The sequence below is a fragment of the Rhamphochromis sp. 'chilingali' genome (genome assembly GCF_963969265.1).
Source record: "Rhamphochromis sp. 'chilingali' genome assembly, chromosome: 6".
In the NCBI taxonomy this organism is placed as follows: domain Eukaryota; kingdom Metazoa; phylum Chordata; class Actinopteri; order Cichliformes; family Cichlidae; genus Rhamphochromis; species Rhamphochromis sp. 'chilingali'.
Genome location: NC_137933.1, coordinates 19,202,290 through 19,226,406, shown reverse-complemented (window position 1 = coordinate 19,226,406; position 24,117 = coordinate 19,202,290). Strand labels below are relative to the sequence as shown.

The window sequence follows — 24,117 nt, the reverse complement described above, 5'->3', positions numbered from 1 at the left end:
TGAATGCAGCATACTCCAAAAAGCAATTTTTTTGTTTATTTAATAACACAATATAAAGCTACCGTAGTCATATATAAGAGAAATTAAACTAGAAAAAGATGAAGCGATTTCAGTGAACTGTAAATAAATCCTAGCAAACATCTTAAGAGTGGCTGTTTCCTGTATGCGCAAATATTGCGCTGAAAACTTGCACGAAGACAAACAAAACACTTCCTTGTAGCGGAGGCTCATATGACTTCTGCACAGCCATGGGAAGAATGGTTGCTCTAACTCTGATAACTTTTTTTGCAGCAATAATATGTTGTTCCTGGACAAAAAACCTACCAAACGCTCCAACTCCAAACATTATCATCATGCTCATGGATGACGTGAGTTTTTCTCTTCTTCTTTCTTCTATTGGTTTGTATGTTTAGTTACAATTTTACCTCAGATTGCAGTACTGTAGAGACAGGCTGAGCTGCATATTTCTCGTTAAACCTGTGAGGTTTTATTCGGGTCGTTCTGTGCTGGCTGCAGCTGCTATTCAAGTAACTTATTCACCTTTACTTCGTGTAAACAGCAGGCTGTAAACTCTAATCTAAATGTGACTGCATATGTATGGAGTGAGTAATAAACTTACCTCTACTGTTCAGATGGGCTGGGGGGACTTGGGGGTGTTTGGCCAGCCTTCTAAAGAAACCCCTAATCTGGATGCCATGGCAGCTGAAGGGATGCTCCTACCAAACTTCTACACTGCCAACCCTCTCTGCTCCCCCTGTAAGTCAGCAGATGATGTAACACTGACATAAACCGGCATTTCTTGTTTTAGTGGATAATATAATTTCTTTCCTTCCAGTCTTCCTCCCTTTAACCCCCAACCAGTCATGCCAGATGGCTGCGCTTCCCTGAGCCTGATTCTGCTGGAGGTTTCTTCCTGTTAGAAGGGAGTTTTTCCTTCCCACTGTCACCAAGTACTTACAATAAAAATCACCTTGAGGTGATTGTGATTTGGGTCTATATAAATACAACTGAACTGAATTGATCAGTTGTGCATTTTTAACATTTTGAAAGACCAATTGATTTACAGATTGAAAGTATGCATGTATCACAGAACATTTATTTTTTAAATATTATAAAATATGTTGTGCAAAACAGAGTATACAGAAAATCATAAATGTTACTGCAACATCACCAGTTTGGTAATTTTAATGACAATGCGCTTGCATTTCTCAAGAAACGTTTTTTCAAATGTCCACACACTGAGCATTGTTAATATTAACTAAAAGAGGACGTCAGTAGTTGCACAAAACAAATTCGCAATAAACTAATGTACACATCACGCTGGAGGCACCATTTTATAATGGCAACTGTATTTGTTTATTGCATTTAAGAGTTTATCCAAAATACTAGCTAGACAGTAAACCATTTATAATCTCAATGTGGGCCATTTCCATTGGAGCACATTTCACTCTATCTGTGTGTCAGAAAAGTAAAATGCATACTCAACTTGTCTAATGACATCATTATTTTTCCACAGCTCGAGCTGCACTTCTCACCGGGAGGCTGCCCATCAGAAATGGTTTCTACACTACTAATGCCCGTGCCAGAAACGGTAATGTCTTTGTACAGGGTTCATAAGCACTGTGCAATATTATGGATTTTCATTTTTAGCAGTGTCAAAGTCTGGATAAGTGTGTAAAATAAATGAGCATGAAAACTTGTCTCGATCATGCAAGCAACATTTTTTTTTTCTTATCTGTGTTTAGAGCAGGAAGCCAACATGTCCAAAATGTTTGCAACTGTGTGGCAGAGGCCATGACAGAGCAAGCTTGATGTGATTAAGCAAGCCATAAATGTGGTAAAAGACTGAATGCACATTGTTACTCACCAGTACCTCACACACGGTTAAAAAAAGGCTCTGCTGCTAATGCCTTATAACTATTATATATGTTTGCGTCCAGATAAGATGAAAGAAAAAAGCCTCAGTATTGGTATATTTACATAGCATAACAAATAAACACATAATAGGTTTGTCTGATGTGTAGACTGTAAATAAAACATGGTCTCTGAATATTAAAAAACTTTAAACTAGGGCTGCATCTTTTGATAGTTTGAATTGATTATTGACTGTTCCATGGATTCATCAGGTAATAAGATGATAACTAGTTTTGTCTTATTAATGAGAAATAACAAATATTCCAAAAAATTCAGTGTATTTACACGCTATATTAAAATAAAATAATTTTTAAAGAAAATATTTTATTAAATACCCGATGAGAAAACTTTGTACCTGCTACATCCACTGCCATTTTTCTTCACAACGAAAAATCAGCAGTAAGCCTCCAGAATTTGTATTAAAATATGCAGATGAACTGTTAACTTAGCCTGATACCAGACTGTTTAAATTATACAGCTTCCTGTTGGCTGACAGCAGCCGTCCTATTTTCCATGCAGTGATACCTGCAGCAGACAGGGGTGAGTCTAAAGGGGGGCATCAGGTGACCTAGACCATATTAATTACAAAACTTTTGTGACATTTTTCAGATTGATAGTGAAATAATATTAAATATTGTGTTAATTAATATTAATACATTAATATTTATATAATACATTAAAATTATACCATCATGCACCATATTAACATCTGTTAAGAGAAGCACAAAAAACTAGCCTCCAGCCCCTCCAATTTATTATTGCTCATTAACAAAGCAAAAGTATTTCTTATCCAATTACTTGATTAATCGATACAATAATCAATAGATTACTCGATTACTAAAATAAAATGATAGCTTCAGTTCTAATCACAAATACTCTAATAACAAAAAAGGTACACACACAACCTCAACTGAAACTTTGGTCTGCCTTCTTGGACAGCTTTCTTACATTAGTAGGAGGTAAAAAGATTTCAGATAGTATTGTATTTTCTGGATGCGATAGATAAGGTGTGTGTTCAAGTGTATGTGTATTTGTGCATGTGTGTGTCTGCATGTTTAAGTGGTGAATGACTGAGCATGTGGTGGTTGCAATGAAGAAAAGCGAACATATCAACATTCTCAGAACTAAGACTTGACCTGCACTTTGATGCAACGTTTCCTGCTGCTGAAAACAGATGTTCCGAAGATGTTAATAATTAATGTTAATAATTGAAGTTAATTATAGCCTAAAGTCCCACTTACATCAGTTACATCACCTGGTTTTTCAGTCAGAGCCATGGAGCCACCCCAATGCCCACTGCATTAGTTTAAATAGCCAATAGCTTGGAGGCTTCAAATCAGGAGTCCAAAAATGGACAGATGTCATAGGGGGTAGAGCCATCTTTTAAATACAGTCCGATATGAAACTATTATTAATAATAAAAAAAAGGCTTACTTTGTAGTGAGTTTCTTAGTTACAATATAAAATAGACTAAAAGATATGCGACGGGTGGGGTTGTTAATATAATATTTTAGTTTTTAAGCATAGATCATACAGTAAGACAGCACTTGTACTTCACTTCCTCTTGCTGTTCGTCCTTGTTGCTCACTGGTTTAGTTCTGCAGCTTGGTGTTAAACCCAGACAAGCTCACTGCAGCCACCCTATCTTGAGCTGCAGTCCTTAGATAATTATTTCACAACACAACAGCATGTTTGGACAAAATGTAATAATAATGAGACAAAGAGGAAGAAGAAATAATTTATTCATCCCAAAAGAAAAACAACAACTCAATAAAATAAATAGAAACAAAGTCAAGGGCGAAAAGTATACAAAAGAAATAGCTTATTTACACAGATATTAACAAAAACCTGAAGTAATTAAATAATAATGAAGTAATAATTATTAACTAACAATAATAATTAAGTCATTATTTCAAAATCTACAATAAAAAGCTTCTATCTAAAATGGACACAGGCATTGTGGGATGAGACTTTCCACATTTATGTGCCAGTGGAGCCCAAATATGCTAAAGAAAGTGCTCCGGGACATTTTTCTAAATGTCTTATACCCATGTTGGGACTTGGGTTGTAGAACCATTTAGTTACATATATTGAAAGGTAGTTGTTTTGTTTTGTTTTTGTCTAAAAAGTCTCCCTAGAAGTTTGGAAAGTGGAATAGTGAGTGCATTTGCATTGTGCAAATAATTTCTTGCTGATTTCTCACTGCATTATCTATACTGTGCAGTTTACAGTATAGTTGCAGCAAAGGAAAGTTCAGTACCTTAAATTTGGATCTATTTTTTGCAGCATACACACCACAGGACATAGTAGGAGGTATATCCAAGGATGAGATTTTGTTACCCCAGCTGCTGAAGACAAAGGGCTATGTCAGCAAGATAGTTGGGAAATGGTGAGCTCTTTATCTTTTCTCAGGTTTTAAAGTCTCTGAAGGTTTAGAGAGCAGTGATCAGTTGTGGAAGGAGTGCTGGTGGAAGTATATGGTGCAGTATATTTGCAAATATACAAAAAAGAGTGTTTATTTTCTTATTTCTTCTTCTTTTCTTTAAGTAAGATTACATAGACTTTCTGTGCAGCTAAGATGAGAACAAAGTCTTCCTGATGCCACCATCATATTTTGTTAGTCATTAAAGCAGATGCACAGTGTCAAGTTTTAAGCCTCTAAAATGTGAAAATTTGTCTACATAGTATACTGTGAAGAACTGTAAGTATTTGCATCCAAACAGAAAAAAAACTGCATTCAGCCTTTAGAAAAAAAATATCAGGGCAAGAATATCTGACTTTATAGCTAGGGCTTAAGAGTAAATATACAAAAACATATGGGTTGATCTTCAGCTACACTGATCTTAGTGTGTGAATGCACTTTATTTGTCGCTATAGGCACCTGGGCCACAGACCACAGTATCTTCCTCTGAAGAATGGTTTTGATGAATGGTTCGGTTCACCAAACTGCCACTTTGGCCCTTATAACGACCAGTCGATACCAAACATCCCTGTCTACAACAACTCTGAGATGCTCGGCAGGTAATATCACACACAAACACACAGCAAGGCTGAAAATCTATATACAAATCTCCTTCCCCATGACTCAGTGGAATAGTTTGGCTGTCTGCTCCTCAGGATGAGTTGAGTGTCTCTCCCCCCCGCCCTTCTTCCTTCTTTGTACCAGCTGTGCTTGTGTATTCCATTTTCCGCCCATTTGTTTTCCCCAAAACAGCCATATGTGTATTCAGGGTCATTGGAACTGGCAGCCGGGCGTGTTTTTCGCTTAGCCATGGGTTTAATCAGCACTGCATACCTGGGCCCTGGACAGAAGCACACACACACGTAGGCACATATACAGGGAGACACACACATGCCCTCAAGAGACGGCAGGTTGCGTTGGCTGTGTGCGAGGACACCTGGAGGAAGTGAAGCGTAAGAAAGAGATGCCTGTCACTGCTTCTCTGTTTGCTGCGCCACGCTTCAGCAGCGCCTCATAACAGTTCCCTCTGCTCAGCTTCGCTGACACTTCCCAAATATGGCTTTCACCAAAATTTCCTGCAAACACCCTCAACAGGAGGGAAATTTACTTCCTTTCTCCTAATCACATAGTCCACAGTAGTTTCAGTCAGTTTGGAGGCAGACTGATGACACAATCAGGTTACTGCTAAATCTTTTTTTAACACAGACGATAAATAGGCCAGCTTGACCTTAGCTATTATTCAGATGGGACGAAGGTGTTGTCTATGAAATGTATACATTTGTTATTTTTTTCAGATTCTATGAGGACTTTAAGATTGACAGAGAGACTGGAGAGTCAAACCTCACACAGATCTACCTGATGGTAAGCAAAGGATCACCTGTTGTTGCTGTCTCAGTGTGACATACTCATACCAGGTACATCACATTTTGATGCAATGTTTTGTAAAGCAGTTGACAGAACGGTCCTGCCTGTGTTAAACTAGCAACTTGTTAACCCACCTTTTGTCTTCTGGGAGCCTATCCCAGCTCTCATAGGGCGGGGACAAAATGTTACTGCCTGCCAGAATACAGAATTTTACCTTGGCTCACCCAAATATGAAAAAATTAAAAACATATAATTGAAAATAAATAATGAATGCAGGTAAAGCCTAATTCTGGCCTTTAATAATTACTGTAATTTAACCAGAGGAAGTGCACTGATTATCTCTGCTGCGGCAGTCCTTCCCATTCAGTTTGGAACATGATCAAAACCAGCATGCAGAGACACACTGCATGTTGGAAGGGTGTGTCATCACTGGAAGAGGGCGGTCCTGTGAAAGGCAGCATGTCTTAAAACTTGGTGAACATTAAGCAAAAATCAGATTTCTTTTTGTAACTGTTAAGTTTTGTTTGGATAACTGGCAAATTTGCAGTCATCTACTGTAAAATATTTATCTGTGTGCAAAACGATTGTCTCTTTTTGTAATAAAGAACAATTGATGCAAATGTAAGTGTCTGAAATGTAGTTAGCAAAGCGTTTTAGATTAATTGTAACCATCCTTTTCCTGGGTTACAAGCTCAGTTTTCAGTGTTTCAGTGTTAATAAACTGCTAAAACTACAATACAGTATTGTGCCTACATGACAGTTAGAATGTGTGTTTTTGTTGAAACTGTTGAAACTGTTTTGCATTGTATCAAGAGATGTTCCTCAGTTTGCTTTTATTGATTTCAACAGGCTAGACAACACGTTGGAGACTCCTTAGTACAACAATACCTAAGAAGGCTGATGAGTCTCTATCTAAAACAGTTTAAACAAAAACTGAACTCCATGCTCTCTGCTTGGAGGCGGTTTTATTGAAGGCTTGTCTGACGCACTGCTTTACTTGAAAACACTGTTTGAGTGTTTAGTGAGTGAGAAAGAGAATTCTTCTTACCTTAACTGCAATGCTGTGAAAGAGGCTGCAGTAAGTCTCCTGGCTTTTGTATTCCCAGTGTAATGACGTATTCTTCCACCTCTGCAGGAAGGTCTTGACTTCATACTTCGTCAAACTAAAGCTCAGCAGCCCTTCTTCCTCTACTGGGCAGTCGATGCCACTCACGCACCCGTCTATGCCTCCAAACGCTTCTTAGGGAAGAGCCAGCGAGGCCGGTACATTTTATCCTGCTGACTCTCCTATTGACGCAAAGACAATGTCATGCAAGTGGTTATAAATGATTGTATCAAGGTGAAAAACGTGATCTGCCTTTGTGCTGCAGCTATGGCGATGCGGTGATGGAGCTGGACTACAGCATCGGTCAGATTTTGAAGTGGCTGCGAACTCTTGGTATTGACAATAATACCTTTGTCTTCTTCACCTCAGACAACGGTGCAGCTGTTATGTCTGGCCCCAATGAAAGTAGGCAATTATTTCATAAAGAAAGTGCTTTTTTTTATCTAATTCTGACTCGCTTATTGTGTCCCGTGTGATTGATGCAGGTGTTTTTGTGGTTTTTGACTCCTCAGGTGGCAGCAACGGACCCTTCCTCTGTGGGAAGGAGACCACCTTTGAGGGAGGCATGAGGGAGCCTGCCATTGCTTGGTGGCCTGGGCACATCAAAGAAGGCTCAGTAAGAAAGCCCCAGTCATTAGAGCTTTTACCAAATAAAGCATGAAAAACCCCACAATAAAATACAACACGTGCTCTCGAGAGGCTAGTCTAATCTTAGTCCAGGCACCCAGAGGACAGCTTATTATTCTATGCTTTGTTGTTCCCTGACTTTCTGCCAATCAGATTGTACCAGGAGCTGAAAATGTGAAGCAAGTTATGTATAAAGGAATTATTTTACTCGTTCTCTCTTTCAAACAATCATTGTAGCTTTTTGTTTATGTATCAATTAGCTATTTACACATACACAATTTGATCCACTGGCGTCAATTAATCCCGACTGTGTCCAGCTTCTGTCAAACAGAGCCGAACTCCAGAAAGCCAGACTGTGATTTTGGCCACAAAGCAAGTGGGAGCCTTTTTCTACTGTTTCCTAAAATATTTCTGGAATTAATGCCCCAAACCCCCCTCCTCACATTCCCCAATTTAACCCCCCACCCACACTGTGATCCCCTAAGCCTGTGCGTTCTGCAAATGACTTTTAATTGTATTAGGGGCAGCTGTGACACGGGGCTGTGACGCAGAGGGATTTTGTGGAGGAGCAAGCGGAGGCTGCAGTCTGCAGTAAGCCTTGCCCCTGGCTCATCTCACAGGGTTGTGCTGGGGCCTGATAGCACAGCAGAGTAGCGAGGGAGAGGGGGATTGGGAGCGTCTTAAGCGGCTAATCTGTTTGTGTGTTTGCTGAGGTTGGATTGAGCCGTAATGAGGACTTCAGTATCTGAATATGCCAGGCGCTCAGGATAAAGGAACGGGAGGGGGTGGGGGGGTTGGAGGGAAAGAGGCAAGGAAGAAGTAAAAGAGGTGGCTGGTGTAGAAAAGAGAAAAGGGGGAAGAGTGCTAAAGATTGCAGCACTGCCACACTGCCAGGATGGTTTTAGCGTTTGTAAGGCTTTGCCTGCACCTGTGCCATGTTATAATTGACCAGTGTGCCTCTATATGCACATGCAAGGGTGCAGAACATGTCGGTGTAATTTATGTTAGCTCCCACACAACTATATGTGCACGTTTGTTTGAATGAGAGAGAGCTTTCTAACCTTAAAACACCTGTGTGTGTGTGTGTGTGTGTAGTTGTAATGACTTGACTCGAGTTTTAGTAGAAAGGGGACTGTAGATCCTGAAATATCCAGGGATGTGATGACAAGGCTATTGTGCTGGAGTTTCTGTGCTCTATAGCTCTGGATTTATCACTTTGTGTCACTTGGGAGGAAGGATAACAGATACAAGATTGTCCCCCTGTCTTTATTTTGTAGTCTTTTCAAATCTCTGTTGATGGGTGCTTTGAAAAGTCTGTAAACCCTCTGAACAAAATTCTGGAGACAAATTACCAAGCTGGCAAGCTTTTCTTAAATGGGGGGATTTATTAGGTTTATTGTAGTGACCCAACACAGAACACAGGAGAAAGTTTTTGGAGCATTTGGGAATTGGAGACAAAAATACTATTTCAACAGTTAGCATTGTGTCTGCTGTCATCTTGGTTTATTTATTTATTATTATTTATAAAGAACATGCGATACCAGAATTTTAATTTAGTTTAATTTATTTTTATTGATAGAGCGCCAAATCACAACAACAGTTACCTTAAGGTGACCACATTAAAAACTCCAGATGGCACAAACATTAAAACAGTCAAGAGATCCAGTTCAGTGAGTTGAACTGGTGGAGGTTAAACCCAGCAGATAGACAGCAGACTGGTTGGCTGTAGATAGAGCATAGCTTTAGGCCTTGATACAGTTCAAACAGGCGAGTTCAGACACATCCTGCATACAGTTATCAGCCTGTTCACATATTAAATTTTGCTAGAAAGTTAGAGATGTTAATATGGCAGTCCACGGGCATTGACTCGGAACCGCAGGTTTTGTAGGGTTTTTCCATTGGCTTCATTTACATGAGCTTGGTATTTCCATGCCTATTAATAGAAAATAAAGCCTGTTATCAGTGAATGAATATGAGTGATGACTCAATTAAACTGACACGAGTCTGAGTGCAGGTGAATGTTTTTGATTAGTCATTCACTTACTGTATATTTTGGAGGATGGAAGGAGCAGATCTGAGATGAGGGCGCACGGGTGCTCTGAAGCATTCTCCTTGTGCCTGAGGGCAGGTGAGGGGCTGCATGGTGGCTACAGGAACAGAGATTGGGAGGTGGGTGGGCTGACAGTGCCACAACATCGTTGAGCATCGCAATCCCCTTCGGTGGGTTATCAGGCTGCAGACACACTGGCAGAGTGGCAGAGATGGGGATAGAAGCACTGCCTCCTCAGATAAACACTGCTTACAATGGAGAAAACAGGAGAATGTGACATTAATAGGGAGCAAAGAGTGGGACAAAAGAGAAAAGAACAAAGGGTGATTTGAAAAAAAAAACCCCCAGCTTAGACTGCAAAAGAGAGCAGAGCTAATAAGGGAGGAAATAAAAGATGGCAACTCGTGAGATAAACTCTGTCAGACCAGTCCGAGTTTTAAACTTTCAGTTTTTGGAGACGCAAGTTATTCCCAACTAAATGTCAGTGCTGCTTCTCCTCTTGTCCTTTTGTCCTGTCTTCTTTAACGGTCTGTGTGTGTCTGTATTAGAGGGACTTAAAAAAGAAAAAGAAAAATGAAATAAAGGACCAAATCTCTCCATGTTTGTGTACGCGCGCACGAAAGAGAGAAAGAGCGTCTGGATGTGCAGATAGATCATGGAGTGCATTGCAGAGCCCTTTCTGTGGCTAGTTCTGTGGATACAGAAGAAAAGGGGAATTCATTTCAGTGCTTAGGAGCTTGTGTGTACGCCTGTATGTGTGCTGGCTGCCGATAGGAGCACAGCGGCACATGGCGGTGCAGCTGCAGAGGGCTGATAGCGCTATCTGATTGTGAGCGTGCCGTCTCCCTCTAAGGCTCGCTCAGGAGAGAATGGAACGGAAGATCAAGGATGACAGCGAAAAAATGGCATTTTATCTCAAAATAGTTCAAAGTTTATAAATAAAATAACGCTTTTCACTGGGACTGGGAGAAGGAGATAAAACGCCAGCTCGCTCTAGCTTCAGCCACCTTCTTGCCAATGTCTTGTCCTCTCTCTACTTCCTCTCCTTTCCTCTTTTTTTTTTTTGCTCCTCCTTTTTTCCCCCTTTTTTCCCTCCCAAAACTAATTTAGAAAGAGAAGCATTTTGGAGTTGTAATAATAAACCTGCATGCAGAGGTTAGAGTGGAGGCTGTTGAAATGCATCTCTTTTCCTGCGTGTGTACACACAACCACACATGGAACGAATGCTTGTCATGACTGTGCATTGTTAGCATGTTGCCACAGCTCATTCTTGATTTCAAGGACTTCAGTCATCAAGGAGGACATTTCAGAACCCGTGAAAGATGTGAACAAGCGATCAAAAGACAAAACTCTAGTAGTGTGTTTCTCTGTGGATGGTCCTCAAACAAACATGCTTTTCTGTGTGTGTGTGTGTGTGTGTGGAACATCTTATTTTACTAGACCTGTTTATTTTCTTCTCTTGTCTATAGGTGAACTTCCAGTTGGCCAATGTCATGGACCTGTTCACCACTAGTCTGGTTCTCGCTGGCATCAACCCTCCTGATGATCGAATCCTAGACGGACTGGACCTAACACCTGTTTTGCTCAACTGCTCCCAGCCACTCAAAAACAGGTGAGCACACACACACACACACACTTTTGTTCTTCCTTAACACCTCAAGAAAATATCCCCTACAACATTACACCAACACCAGTCTAAATTGTTGGATAAATCAATGCTTTCTTTTTATTTATGCCAAATTCTGACCCTTGCATCTGAATGTTGCACCAGAAATTGAGACTCACAAGACCAGGCAGCGTATTTGAAATCTTCTATTGTTCAGTTTCCTTTTTTTAGCAGACCATCTGCTTCAAGGTCTGTTGCAGATTTAGTGATAACAAGTGGTTATTTGAATTACTTATGTTTCAATTCTGAGATGGTTGTGTTGGAAAATCCCAGTTGATCAGCAGGTTCTGATCTACTGGTGACCATCTGACCCCAACAACCATGCCAAATATATAGTCACTTAAATCACCTTTCTTCCCCATTCTGATCCCCGGTTTGAACTTGAACAGGTCGTCTTGCCCACGTCTACGTGCCTAAAGACACTGAATTGCTGCCATGTGATTGGCTGATTAGCAGGTGCGCCTAATAAAGTGGCTGACGAGTGTAATTGCCTCTACAATGAATCTTAATGTCTTTTTGCTATATGCTATGAAAATGTTGACATTTGAGGGCTTCATACATATGCATAAAAACACTGTACAAAGGTTCATGTGTCCATCAGGATGATATTTTTTGAAAACTGTGTGGCTCCCACAACTTTTGCTTTCTTTGCCATTATTCACTCCTTTTCTAGTGACAGACTCTTAATTTTGACCAAAAACGGACATTCACAACAGTCTGAGTGATTTTTAGGGAGTTTACGTTCCTCCACATTTTCTAAGGCAATTTGATGTTAATATATGCAAGTTGAAGTAAATCTGAGCTTTATTTCTGCCTCTTCTCGCCATCTTCAGGCCAATATTTTATTACCGTGGGAATGAACTGATGGCTGTGAGGCTTGGAGAATACAAGGCACATTACTGGACCTGGAGCAACTCATGGGAGGAGTTTAGACAGGTGAGATTCCCTCAGAACAGTTCAACTCTGTTCCTCAGTTCTTCATTTGCACTGCCACATCCTCCTCCTTTGTCTCTCCTAATCGCACTCAAACACACAAACACTTTGGCTGTTGCTGGTGTTATCTTGAGAGCGGCTCATCAGTTGACTGCTGTGTACATCAGTGTAATGAATATTAATGAAGAGCCCCCACATAAGCGAATGTACATCATTCATCAACCAGATGACTTGTTTGTTCAAACTCCAGTGGAAATACACCCCCCCCCCCCCCCCCCCCAAATTTACATATCGTCATTACCTGCTTGTTCTTTTGGCATCATAGCGCTCAGGCATAATTACATCAACTCAGTGCGGATTAAAAATATCAATAGAAATGTGAAATCTGGCACCTGAGAAGCTAAAGTATAGTGCGTTTTCTTTTTCTTTTTCTTTTTTCCCTGGCTACCCCGGGCCCATCTATAAAAACATGTCCTTCTGTCCTCCCTCCATGGCTATGCCTTTCCTGTGATCCAGTTTGTTTTATGCCCCATCGGTTGCTTAAATTGCTCTCTCCTTCAGGGCCGCTGAATCAATAGTAGCCTCCTTTATCAACTCATGTGAACTGAAGTGGAACTTCACAAATAATGGCGTCTGATTGCCTGTGAGTTGCCTATCGATTGGTATGTGTGTGTGTGTGTGTGCACATGGGAGAGAGAAAAGACAGAATGAAAAAAAAAACATGCACATACATGTTCGGGCTTCTTTGTACAGACGTGCGTGTCTAGTCTGTTTCGCTGACTGACGGTTGAGCTCCTACAAGACAAATCTCCGATGTCATTATGAACTCCTAAACTGTTTCTTCTTGTGTTGCCCACATTCACTTTTCATACATCTGCTTTAAAGGTAATGCTCTACTTTCTTTGGAATTGATCATTCCTACTAAACTCATGTTAAAGATAACCCACCCCATATACACTGAGGATTAACCCGTCTCATGATAGTGATACACAATGAGATCCACTCCTCACTGAAATGAAACGTGTATTGCTGCTTTGTAAGTAATGTGCTGCAGTACAATTTGGCTTTTTTTGTGCTCCTTGCTGAAAAATAAACAAGGAAGGAAGATGTGTGTCTCTAAAGAAGAATGAAATTACAGGTTAATGGCTGGGAGACGTGTTGCTCTGTCCTGGCTGAGTCTGTGCTGCTCAGCCATGAGGAAAATGAGAAATTTCACAGGCTTAAATGCCTCTCATCAAATTCTTTTGAGGCAACGTATTGATGTTAATATTGTGAAACATAGTTTCTCGTGACTGTGTCTCCCTTTTATCTGGATTGCTGAGTAACCTATGCAACTGTGAGTAGCCTTGCTGAATGCTTCATATGGCAAAAACTGAAAAAGGAAGTTTTTTTGAGACAAGTGTACTGGGAATACCTCTTTCTTGGCATCACTGAAACTGAAGAAATTGACAAGAATTAGGCTGTGCCATAGCTGATGTACTTTAAACTTGAATTATAAGTTTTAGAATTTGTTTTTTTTACATTAACACACTTTAATGCACACTGGTGAAAAAAACACAATCAGTCTTTAATTTAGTAAAAGTACTAATTCATAAATGAAAGAATGAAAGCACATATGATGGTGTCCAAATATTTCCAACAATGTTCAAAAAAGAACCTGTCACATCATTTTACACTCTCTGGTTACTCTAACACCTGTAAACACTTGTTAATAATGGTGACAATAAGCTTAAAGTAATTCAAATATTCACTAAGTTAGTCTGAGCATCGGATATAACATTAGCTCAAGTAACAGCTTAAGCAGTCAACTCATCTGATGCTAGGTTAGCAGTTAATGTTACTGCAGCTAATGCTACTTGTTGCCTTTTGATCTATATTAAATAAAAGATTTATTAGAATAAAAAATAGTGTGAATGAAACTGTAATAAACTCAGCTCAAGTCACATCATTTCATCAGAAATGTTGAAAAAGACAATAACTCCCGTGATTCCTCATAGCATCATGTTATTGTATTGACTGACAAACCCCAGGCAGCAGAAATTATTGTTCATTCAAGTAAAAGCACAAATAAATTATCATACTTGGAGCTTCCCTCCAGTCAGTAACGTGTTTTGGTTGGAGTTGTTTCTTTTAGATGTTTTGCCTTCATTCTGCAGAATGAGAACAGTAAAGCACACCCTCTTTAAATTCAAAGGTTTTACAAATCAGGACATAATAAAAATAATCTGGTCCTTAGCAAGTCTTAAAGCAAGGCAACCACATATGAAAAATAACACATAGCATATTACACTTTTGCCAGTTTGCACGTCTTGAGCATTCTGGTGAGTGTTAACACAATGCCAAGGAGGAAAGATATCAGCAATAGAGAAGCAATTATTGCTGCCAATCAATCTGGGAAGGGTTAAAAGGACATTTCCAAACAATTTGAAGTCCATCAATCTGCACTGAGAAAGATTATTCACAGGTGGAAAACATTTAAGACAGCTGCCAATCTTCCCAGCAGTGGACGTCCCAGCAGATTCACCCCAAGGTCAGGCCATGCAATGCTCAAAGACCAAAAAATCTGCAACCTACATCTGAGACTCTACAGGTCTTAGTTAGCATCTTAAATGTTCATAACAGTACAATTACAAAAAGGCTGAACAAGTATGGTTTGTTTGGAAAGCCTGCCGTGGAGAGAAAGTCTCTTCTCTGTAAAAAGAACATGGGAACACAGCTTAGATGTTAAACCTGAACAAACCACAAGATGTTTGGAATAATGTCAATTAAACAGACAGCGCCAAAGTGGAGATGTTTACCCATAATGCACTGCACCACATTTGGTGAAAACCAATCACGCCATTACCATTACAAATACCTCATACCAACTGTCAAGCACGGTGGTGGAGGGGGTGAGGATTTGGGTTTGTTTTGCAGCCACTGGACCTGGACACCTTGCAGTCACTCCTCTGTATACCGAAGTATGTCAAATGTGCATGCATCGTAATGGCCCAGACAAAATTCAAACCTCAGTAAAATGTATAAATTCACATATATGAATTTTAATAAATCAATAAATGAATGGCTGCAAACTTCAGTGAATGGAAGCAACCTTGTAAATAAGAGTGGACCAAAATTCCTCCACAACAATGTGAAAGCAAAATGTTATTGAGAAGGTGTAAAACCACCTATAGCAGCAAAACTAAGCTGCTTCTTGCAAGAGGATGGATTTCCTTTAAACAGGGATTGTATTAATTTTGTGACAGTAAAACTAGGATTTTGTTGTAGTCCAATCATTTATTTACATGAATCCAGCATAGAAATTCTCCTGTTGTGTTAGTTGAAGCTCTCTTAATCACTCACAACTGATATACATGCAAAAATGTCCTGTTTTAGCTCAGTTTCGATGCTTGTTAAGATAGAGCAAATGCAAATACTCCAGTCAACTTAAAGTTAAGTTGTTTAATATCACCAACTACAATGGCCATAACACAGATCTGAGGGTTCATGAGAGGTTTGATTGGTATGAAGGAAAAAATTTTTTTTTTTTAACAGTTTTTAAATGTTTTTTTTGTCAAATACATTTTACTATCTTTACCTGTTTCTGTTCTTTAAATTGCTGTTCAGATTAGTCAAATATTCAGTATGTGAAAGAAAGAATATATTTAAACATTGTCCAGTCTACATAAAACATTCCAGCCAAATCAAATACTTTTTCCTCATTCCCATCCCCAAAATCCACGCTCCCACCCATGGATGCTCCTGCACCTTATCTTGTAATGACAACCACGGTGCTCCAGTTTAAAAGCAGCCTTGCTGTATCCATAGCATTAATGTCATGTGAGATATGGAGTTCTTGCTCTAATATCTTGGCTACAAGAGAAAAAGTCAGACAGATACACACAGCAGGCCTTTCTTGCTGCTCCTCTGGGATGTTTTTTTTTGCCCCTCTGATTCTTTTCTGCATTTCTAAGCAGTTGACTTTAAAAGGCAGGACAAGTCTGGATCAGTGGAAGCTCTGCAGGGCGGGGGGTATCTATCTTCACTCTCACTCTTTCTCTCTCTTCTATATGTATTTTGAGGTGCTCCGTTGAGTGATCTCAGAGGGGGGGCAGCAACAGTGTCTTACAGATGAATGCTTTTTCAATATTAGTTGTGCTCATCAAAAAAAAAACCAAAAGTGTGAGTTTGTTTGTGCGTGCGTGTGCTTATGTGTGTATTAAAGGAGGAGGCAGATCTCCAGGGGGTTCTGGAGGAGTGAGTGTGACTCAATCAGGCTGCGATCACTGCCAGGCTCCTGAGAAATAGAGTCAGGGAGCAGGAGCGAAGGCGTGGAGAGATGAAGAGGAGGCAGCAAAATTTCTCTGTTTTGCGAGAAAGCCTTCACGGTGTACCAACAGGAGCACAAATAACACAGCAGATTGGAAGACAATATGCATATAACCCATACTACAATGAGATTAAGCATTCAGCTCTTGGCAGCAGGTGGCTGCAAGCCTAAACCTAAACACTCACATCTCTCCTGCCGAGCTTAGTGCAGTGTTTTTTGTTTTTTTAATTGGACATGATGAAGCGCATAAAAACATCTTTAACCATCAAACTTAAAGACAAATTGTAATCACATTACTGAGATCCATATTTTCACGATGTCTTAAGTGTCATTTATGTGGTGCAAAACGAGCCAAAGCAAATATTCTATTTCTTCTATTTCTTCAGATATTATGTTTCATGTTTAATTGAGGATAGTATTTCAGGCAGGTCTGCTTTTTGTGTGATAGATTAGTCTTCTACAAGAATAAGCACAGACGGCAGCGGCCGTGCTGCTGCCACACGAGTATCGATTTGTGTTTGGTGAACTGATGCTTCAGCAGGCATATAAACTGGAAAATATAGACAGAAGAAAGGTTCCACTGCTTTAAAATGTTGATTTTAAAACAAATGGAATCAATTGTAGAATACTTATTCTGGGGTAGATTAAAGTACAGGCAGTCTAGGTGAAGGACTTTACCTGTAGCTCAGATCAGTGTGTTTAATAACACGTGTCATATGTTTTACAGGGCATAAACTTCTGTCCGGGTGAAGAGGTGCCAAATGTGACTACTCACGAGCAGAAGGAGCACACACTCCAGCCACTCATTTTCCACCTGGGGCGGGATCCTGGAGAAAAGTTCCCTCTCAGGTCAGTACCTTAAAAAAGTTCAAATTTGCTTTTAGCTGATCTCCAGGAAACGGACAGAGAGGATCAGGGGTGAGGTGTGGAGAAGAGGGGAGTCAAGCAGGCTAACAGGGAAAAAGCTGTGGGGGAAAAAAGGGAAGAAAGCAGGGATAAGAATAAGAAGGTTGTTTGCCCGTGGTACTGAATGTGTGCAAGATCAATGAAGATTTAGCAGCATGAAAAAAAGAAAAAGGCGGCGGATTGATCCACTCAGCCAGAGCACGCCTGATTACACCCTTCTCTTTGTGATTGCAAACAGCTCCTTAAAGATCACTATCGGGCCCTCAACCCTTTGGTACATCGCTGCAGGTTAAAATTGCAAGATAAATTGTTCAGGTCTAAATTGAGAGCTAGTTCTGTTTAATGTGTTTTGTGTGGGTCTGCCTCCTCTCCAAGGAGAGTTAAGAATCACGGAGACAGGATGCAAACGGCCGAGGTTGAACTATTACTAAATAAGGGTGAAAAGATGAATGAGCACCGTCTTCTGCTCTGCCTGGACAGCGCGAGATGTTCAATGTGACCATGTAGACTTTTTTTTAAATGACAGAGTGACTAATACATTAAGATAATCTCAAAATGCTTTCAGGAGAGAATTTTCTGTGGCTCCTCTTGTCATAAACCCTCTTAGACTGACCTTTCTTTTCTGCCTTCTGCAGCTTAGCCGTTCATACTTTTTTTGCTCTAGCCTCATCTCCTCATTTGCTTCCTGCTTGTGCTCCTCTCTGTTCTGGAGCGAGATTGGATGATAAAACATTAATGCTGTTTTTCGTTTGCCCACCTTTTAGCCTTGCTATTCACTCGGAGGAATAAAAAAAAAAAGGCAGAAACCAATCAATATGCAGCCATGTGTTGTGCTGAGTGCTAGATGTGCACACACACACACATCCACACAAACCAAAACTGCCCATTTATTTTATTCTTTTACTTCTGCACAGAGGGGTTAGTGAGTTTGTCTCCAAGGTCACGCCCCCGCCAACGCCAAGCTGCCTGACCTCTTCACTGTTCACGCGCCGTTCTTCTTCGATCCGTTTTAATCTTCACTATAAATTCTCTTTCTTCGCCAAACTTGTTTTCCTTTCTCGCACCTTCTCCCTCCACCTACTGCTATGCATCTCATCTCACTTGTCGCCTCTCAGCTGCTGTCCCTCTGCATCCGCCGGGACTGTGCTCCTCCATCCACACGTGTGTGTGTGTGTGTGTGTGTGTGTGTGTGTGTGTGTGTGTGTGTGTGTGTGTGTGTGTGTGTGTGTGTGTGTGTTTGTCTGCACATGTGCATGCTTGTGTTTTGTCCGTGTGCTCTCAGGTCCCCCAGCTGGACCGGCTGCCTGGCCATCATTAATCTTAGTCAGCACCTAAAGAGCCACTTAAGATGATGTAGGGCCTGTCTGTGCACATACCTTCACTACTGTCGCAGGCTGTGATGTAGCAAAGAGCGCACACATGTACACGGTTTCTGTTCCTGCACAGTTTCATGTCATTATGGAGATTTTTGAATTATTTCCTTTTTTTTTAAGTTCTAGTTGTTTCCATTTTGCTTTGTGAGAGCAAAAAAAACGCCTTGCTGCTATTGTAAATGAATGTGGGCCTGGGGAGGATGACAGGGTCTGTGTTGGTGGTCCTTCTGTCCAGGATGAAACACAGACCCATCCAGGTTTGCATCAGCCTAACTCGATGATGGCTACGCTGGACTCTCAAAGCCTCTCTCTGCCTCCCACATTACCCTTCGTCCCTGTGACCTAGTGCCCTGAGATTAACACATCCTACTTCCTCACCACCTACCTCGGCTTTTGTCCCCAGAGCCCCCGGGTCATGTGTGGTGTAAGCCCCAGCCCTAACACTGCAGGCAGCCTTGCTCAAGTCTGGCCTCATCTGCTGCCTGCCACCATGCTCTTCTGTCCCCAATCAATAGTCCCTCACTGAAGTGCTCAATTTCCACCGGGGTGGAGAAGATGGTGGAGGGGAGGGGCAGGCAGGACAGATGTATCTGATTGTCTCCTCAATTCCCCCACCTTCTGCTACTGTGTGGTTGTTTGTGTGTATGTGTTCCAGCAATAGTGTTATGAATCAGTAATCAGAGCGGTGACACACCTGAGCTATGCCCCCATCCCCCTTGGGTGCCATACATTATAAATCAAAAGACTCCATTTGCATACAGCCTGCTTATTATTCCAGATTTTGCCTCTACACTAGTAAGCTAAGGGTTATAATCATGATAATGAGCTGTGCTGACTGTGGGCTTTTCATTATTTGTTTGCAGAGGGGGTATAAACAAATGATATTATTAGCTTTTGATTTAGAGCTTCTGCACTGTAAGATTTTTGGCGCATAGACAAAACAATGGAAAACTTTGCGTCTCGTGCAACTTTCTCGCGCTTTGCTTTACTTTGCTTTGCACACTTGCACGGAGAAATTGAATACTTACAGCAGCCTGATAAATCTCCCTTACATTTACTTCTGTTAAGCTGCTTCATCACTTATCGCAAAATGAATCGCAACAATCAGGAGCCGGCACAGATAGGAGGGGAATGAAATATCCCTCTTGCTGATCGAGATCGAGCAAAAAGCAGAATTTGTGATTTCAGATAGCTGAAGCAATTTAATCTGAATGCTGGATGTTTAACGCAGCGGAGCAATCTGGTTTTTCCCTATCAGCTAGGGTCACAATGCATAGATAGTTAGCTTATGACAAACGCAGCGCACAAGGAGAGAGACTAATTGCAGCGAGCGCTACCAGTCAAGTAATTGCAGGAGGAAGTAAAGAGTGAGTATCAAGGAAAGGAGCAGGTGCTGGTTGATGGAGGAAGCCTTGCTGCCCTGTGGGAGATCTAAGAGGGAGGGTAGGTGTGAGCTGGACAGGGCCTGGGGTTATTACTCTAATTGACACTTCACCTCACACACATGCACATGTTCCCCAGGGGCCAATCAGAGCATTGCGTTTGCAGTGGAGGGAGGATGGAAGGCTGGCACAGGTGCTGCCTGCGAGTGTATCAGGGGTGTAATTGCACTGCTGATATTTGTCTATCCCTGTGTCACGCCACCAGACGCTCACTCCCCCAACACACACACACAGAGCCCATTAACCCTACAGGTCCTATTGAGAGCAGCGTTCCTTTGAAAGCCTTCAGGGCCCCTGTGTTTTACACTCTGAATATAATAATGCACAGAGGTGCCCAGGCTCACTGGTGTCCAACAACAGTAATTGAGAGACAGGGGATGTGATGGGGGTTACATAGTTCATCCTGCTGAGCGTGCCTTCCCAAAGGGTACAAGAGTGGACAGCCTGTGTGTGTGTTTAGGTTTCTGTTTTTGTCATCGAAAGCTGCGGCTCGTCTCCCCACCAATATAATGAGTAACGCTCGTGGGCTGCAGTCATGTTTTGTCACTAGATACATGAACAGAAAGGCAGAAAAATGGGTGATCTTTATTCCGTGTGTTTCAAACACAAAAGCAGCCTTGCCTTTCTCATTTGTACTAATATATGTCCAGAACATAAAACAACTGGTTCCATTCAGGATTAACTGTTCAGATTGCTGTTAAAGAAAATTTGGTATTAAATATATTAAAATCTGATTTTATTCTTTGTAACATTACTACAAGATGATGTCATCAATTAGTCAAATATACTTTGCATCTCTGTTGACAATCATTCAATTTAAAGCACAAAATTTTCTCACATGTTAGTTTTTATCATGTTTCCTTGTCATGCATCAATATACATGAATCATTTTTGGAGTTTTGGAGCTTTGGTTAACTAAAATGATAATCATTCACTTGAAAGTGCTCTGCCGATAATACCCAGCTGTTTATTGTGTTGGCAGTGTTCTTTCTAAGGAGTACCAGGACGCTCTGAGCAGGATATCTGCAGTTGTGCAGCAGCATAAAGACACTCTGGCGCCCGGCATTCCCCAGCTCAACATGTGTGACAGTGCAGTGATGGTGAGACACAATATAACTAAATATATCTCTTACAGTCATGTTTAAGATCAGTTGTCATGTTGTAAATCCGACTACTAGATCAGGTGCTCTTCTCAGCTGTATACATCAGATAAATTCATATGTAAGTGACAATGATAAACCCTTTAAGGGCCAGAAAGAATTAAAAGTCTATGGGAGAACAAGCTAAAATAGAGAAGGCTCCTGGCCTTGCTTTGAATCAATCGTAGCTTTTATTTTGTTGTTTGTGTGCTAACTTTACATATCAGTGTGTACCGATTTGATGACATCCTCCCCTTCTGTCTGGAACTTTCTCTTTCAGTGTTATTGTAACTGTATTATTTAAAAAGCAGCCTGGCTTTGTCTCCCCAAGCGCCCACCTTATTTGTGGCATGGCACTGCCCCCTGGTGGTCATTCAAATAAACATGCTACATTGCGTCCAATTCCTGTCTTTGATAGAAGTGTGATAATTTAAATGCTTAAAAGCCTGAATTTTTGCATCTTTTTATTCTGCATTTTTCATAAGGAAAAGTACATTTTTTTATCTTTTTAACATGGTTTTGTCATGAGGACTTACTTTTAGAGTAATGGTGCACAAGAAAATGTGCACAACCTAGTAGGTAATACGACCGCTCAAGGTCAAACTGGTAAATTTGAAGTAAGAAGACATTAAAATTTCATGGCACCACTTCAGTATTTGAAAAATACACTTTATGCATGGTATGTATTGGGAAAGAATAATCAGTTTTTCAATCAGTTAAGTTTTTTGATGAAAAATGTTACACAGGGATAATATGAATTCATAGTTTAACATTTAAAAAATGTTAAACTATGACACAGGACAGGAAACAAATATTATCTGCTGCTTTCAGCCTAGTGAAGATCAGTTACGACTTTAAAAAGCAGCAATGCATTGTACTGCAGAGCAATCATATATTTGATACTTTCATTTTGCTGTACTTACTGTGTGGACCTCTCTGTTTTATAGAACTGGGCCCCCGCTGGCTGTGAGAAGTTGGGAAAGTGTCTGAAACCGCCCGAGTCTAACCCCTGGAAGTGCGACTGGCCACACTGAGAGCAAAAGTACTGGATGCCAACATGAGGAACTAAAACCTGAAGATGTGCCAAGCCATAGAATAGGACACAGCCTCTGTGTGTAAAGGAATGTATTTTTAAACTCTTTGTGTTTTTGTACAATGTTTGAAGAAAAGAGCATTCGGTCAAATCAGGGAAACGTGTTTGCAAACTATGATTGCAGTTATTTTTACATCTGTGTGTTTTAATCTGCCAATTCTATTTCAACTTGCTATGGAATGGATAAAACAGATTTTATTGGTGTAGATCAAGGATGCCAAACTCATTTTACATTGTGAGCCACATACATCCCACTTTAATTTGAAGTGGGCCATACCAGTGAAACTTCCCTTTCTGTCTTTAATTACACATTTAATCCTTGAGATATCTTAATATGAGCAATAGAAGTGCAATTTCAGCTGCATTTATCAGGTTTTTTTCTACGTGGTAAAGAAATGCTGCTCAAGTTAATGAAACAAGTCTGTCAGCACTCTTACACTGTAAGAAATAAATTGTATGGGCTTAAATTGTGAGAAATAAAGATGTAAAATTGGGTGTAAAAAGAAAAGGTGTATTTATGTGTACAGTGCATAGGTTTAGTGGATACACAGGGTATCTTGTGAATCCACTGTAAAACACACACACACACAAAGAAATTCCTATACTATATTTTCATTATTTCATTTTTTATGTATGTTTAACTTATGTGTCAGGTCATCATCAGTCAAAATAAAGCTGTAACACCTATAAACATATAGTTAAAAGGGCAACAATTGCACTTTCCTTCACATTTTTAAATGCTTTTCAGTTAGGCCGGATTAGAGTCTCTGCCGGGGTGATTCTGGCCCCCGGGCCTTGTGTTTGACACCTTTGCTGTAGATGGTGGGTCATTGTCATTATTGTATACTACTCAAACACAGGAATCCAAATTGAACACAGCGTCATCTTGCTGGGTGACCTTTTTGTTCAGGTATAATACATACCGCGCCCTGATGGTCTCCCTAATCGGTCCAGCCACATACATGCAGTGAGATCCACCAGAGCAAGCCTATTGCACTTCACAGCATGCAGAATCCAAAGGTAGTGTCACAGCCCAGTCCAGAGTCTGTGTCCCAGTAGGGCAGAACTGTTTTGGTGGCATAAGGGGAAAGGGCTTCATACACTATGTGCTCATAAAGGATTTGTTCCTGTAGCCAAAAATATCTGATGGTAATTTCAAGAGTCAAGATTAGCTGTATTTCTCACATACATAATTATACAAGTAAAATCTGCAGTGAAATGCTTATGCACCAATTCTAAGGAGCTTGGAAAGAAAAGCGTCTGGACTTCTTTAAGTTTCCTTGAAGACGTTTCACCTCTCATCCCCTCTACCTAATCCCACAAGCCAAGGTGTAGGTCACAGTCAGCCGAGGTTTCGGGTGAACCCACTGTGAAGCCCAGCTTCACCCTATCATGTGATTTACTGACTTCAAATTGCCCAGGATGTGATTGGGCGTTAAGGCATCTGGGAAGGGATCTCAAAAATGGATTATAGATGACAGACAGTTGGTGTTGTAAGCCACCACCTCTGTTCAAAGACGGTTGTTCACAGTGGACATAGATGTCTTCTTTCACTCCTCTTTCAAACCATCTGTCTTCTCTGTCCAAAATGTGAACATTAGCATCCTTGGAAGAGTGACCTTTGTCCTTTAGATGCAGATGGACAGCCAAGTCTTGTCCCGTCAAGGTGGCTCTTCTATGTTGTGCCATATGTTTATGAAGTGCCTGTACAGCCACTTCATAAACATATGGCAG

At 40.7% G+C, this 24,117-nt stretch overlaps 1 protein-coding gene across 1 annotated transcript; it reads left to right on the top strand.

The window, feature by feature from the left end:
* The first annotated feature begins 199 nt into the window (after nt 1-199).
* Nucleotides 200-22,885, top strand: galns (galactosamine (N-acetyl)-6-sulfatase). Its single transcript, XM_080883947.1, has 14 exons — nt 200-368; nt 633-756; nt 1,517-1,591; nt 4,201-4,303; nt 4,792-4,935; nt 5,671-5,737; nt 6,876-7,003; nt 7,111-7,250; nt 7,358-7,461; nt 10,992-11,134; nt 12,022-12,124; nt 17,158-17,279; nt 21,134-21,251; nt 22,238-22,885. Exons 1-14 carry the CDS (start codon nt 249-251, stop codon nt 22,322-22,324), a joined length of 1,578 nt encoding a protein of 525 aa, XP_080740073.1. The 5' UTR covers nt 200-248; the 3' UTR covers nt 22,325-22,885.
* Nucleotides 22,886-24,117: the final 1,232 nt, after the last annotated feature.

Coding starts and splice junctions, on each gene's coding strand:
- galns (XM_080883947.1), top strand. CDS start 249: ATGGGAAGAATGGTTGCTCTAACTCTGATAACTTTTTTTGCAGCAATA. Junction 1,592..4,200: donor TAATGCCCGTGCCAGAAACG/GTAATGTCTTTG, acceptor TATTTTTTGCAG/CATACACACCACAGGACATA. Junction 21,252..22,237: donor TGTGTGACAGTGCAGTGATG/GTGAGACACAAT, acceptor TCTGTTTTATAG/AACTGGGCCCCCGCTGGCTG.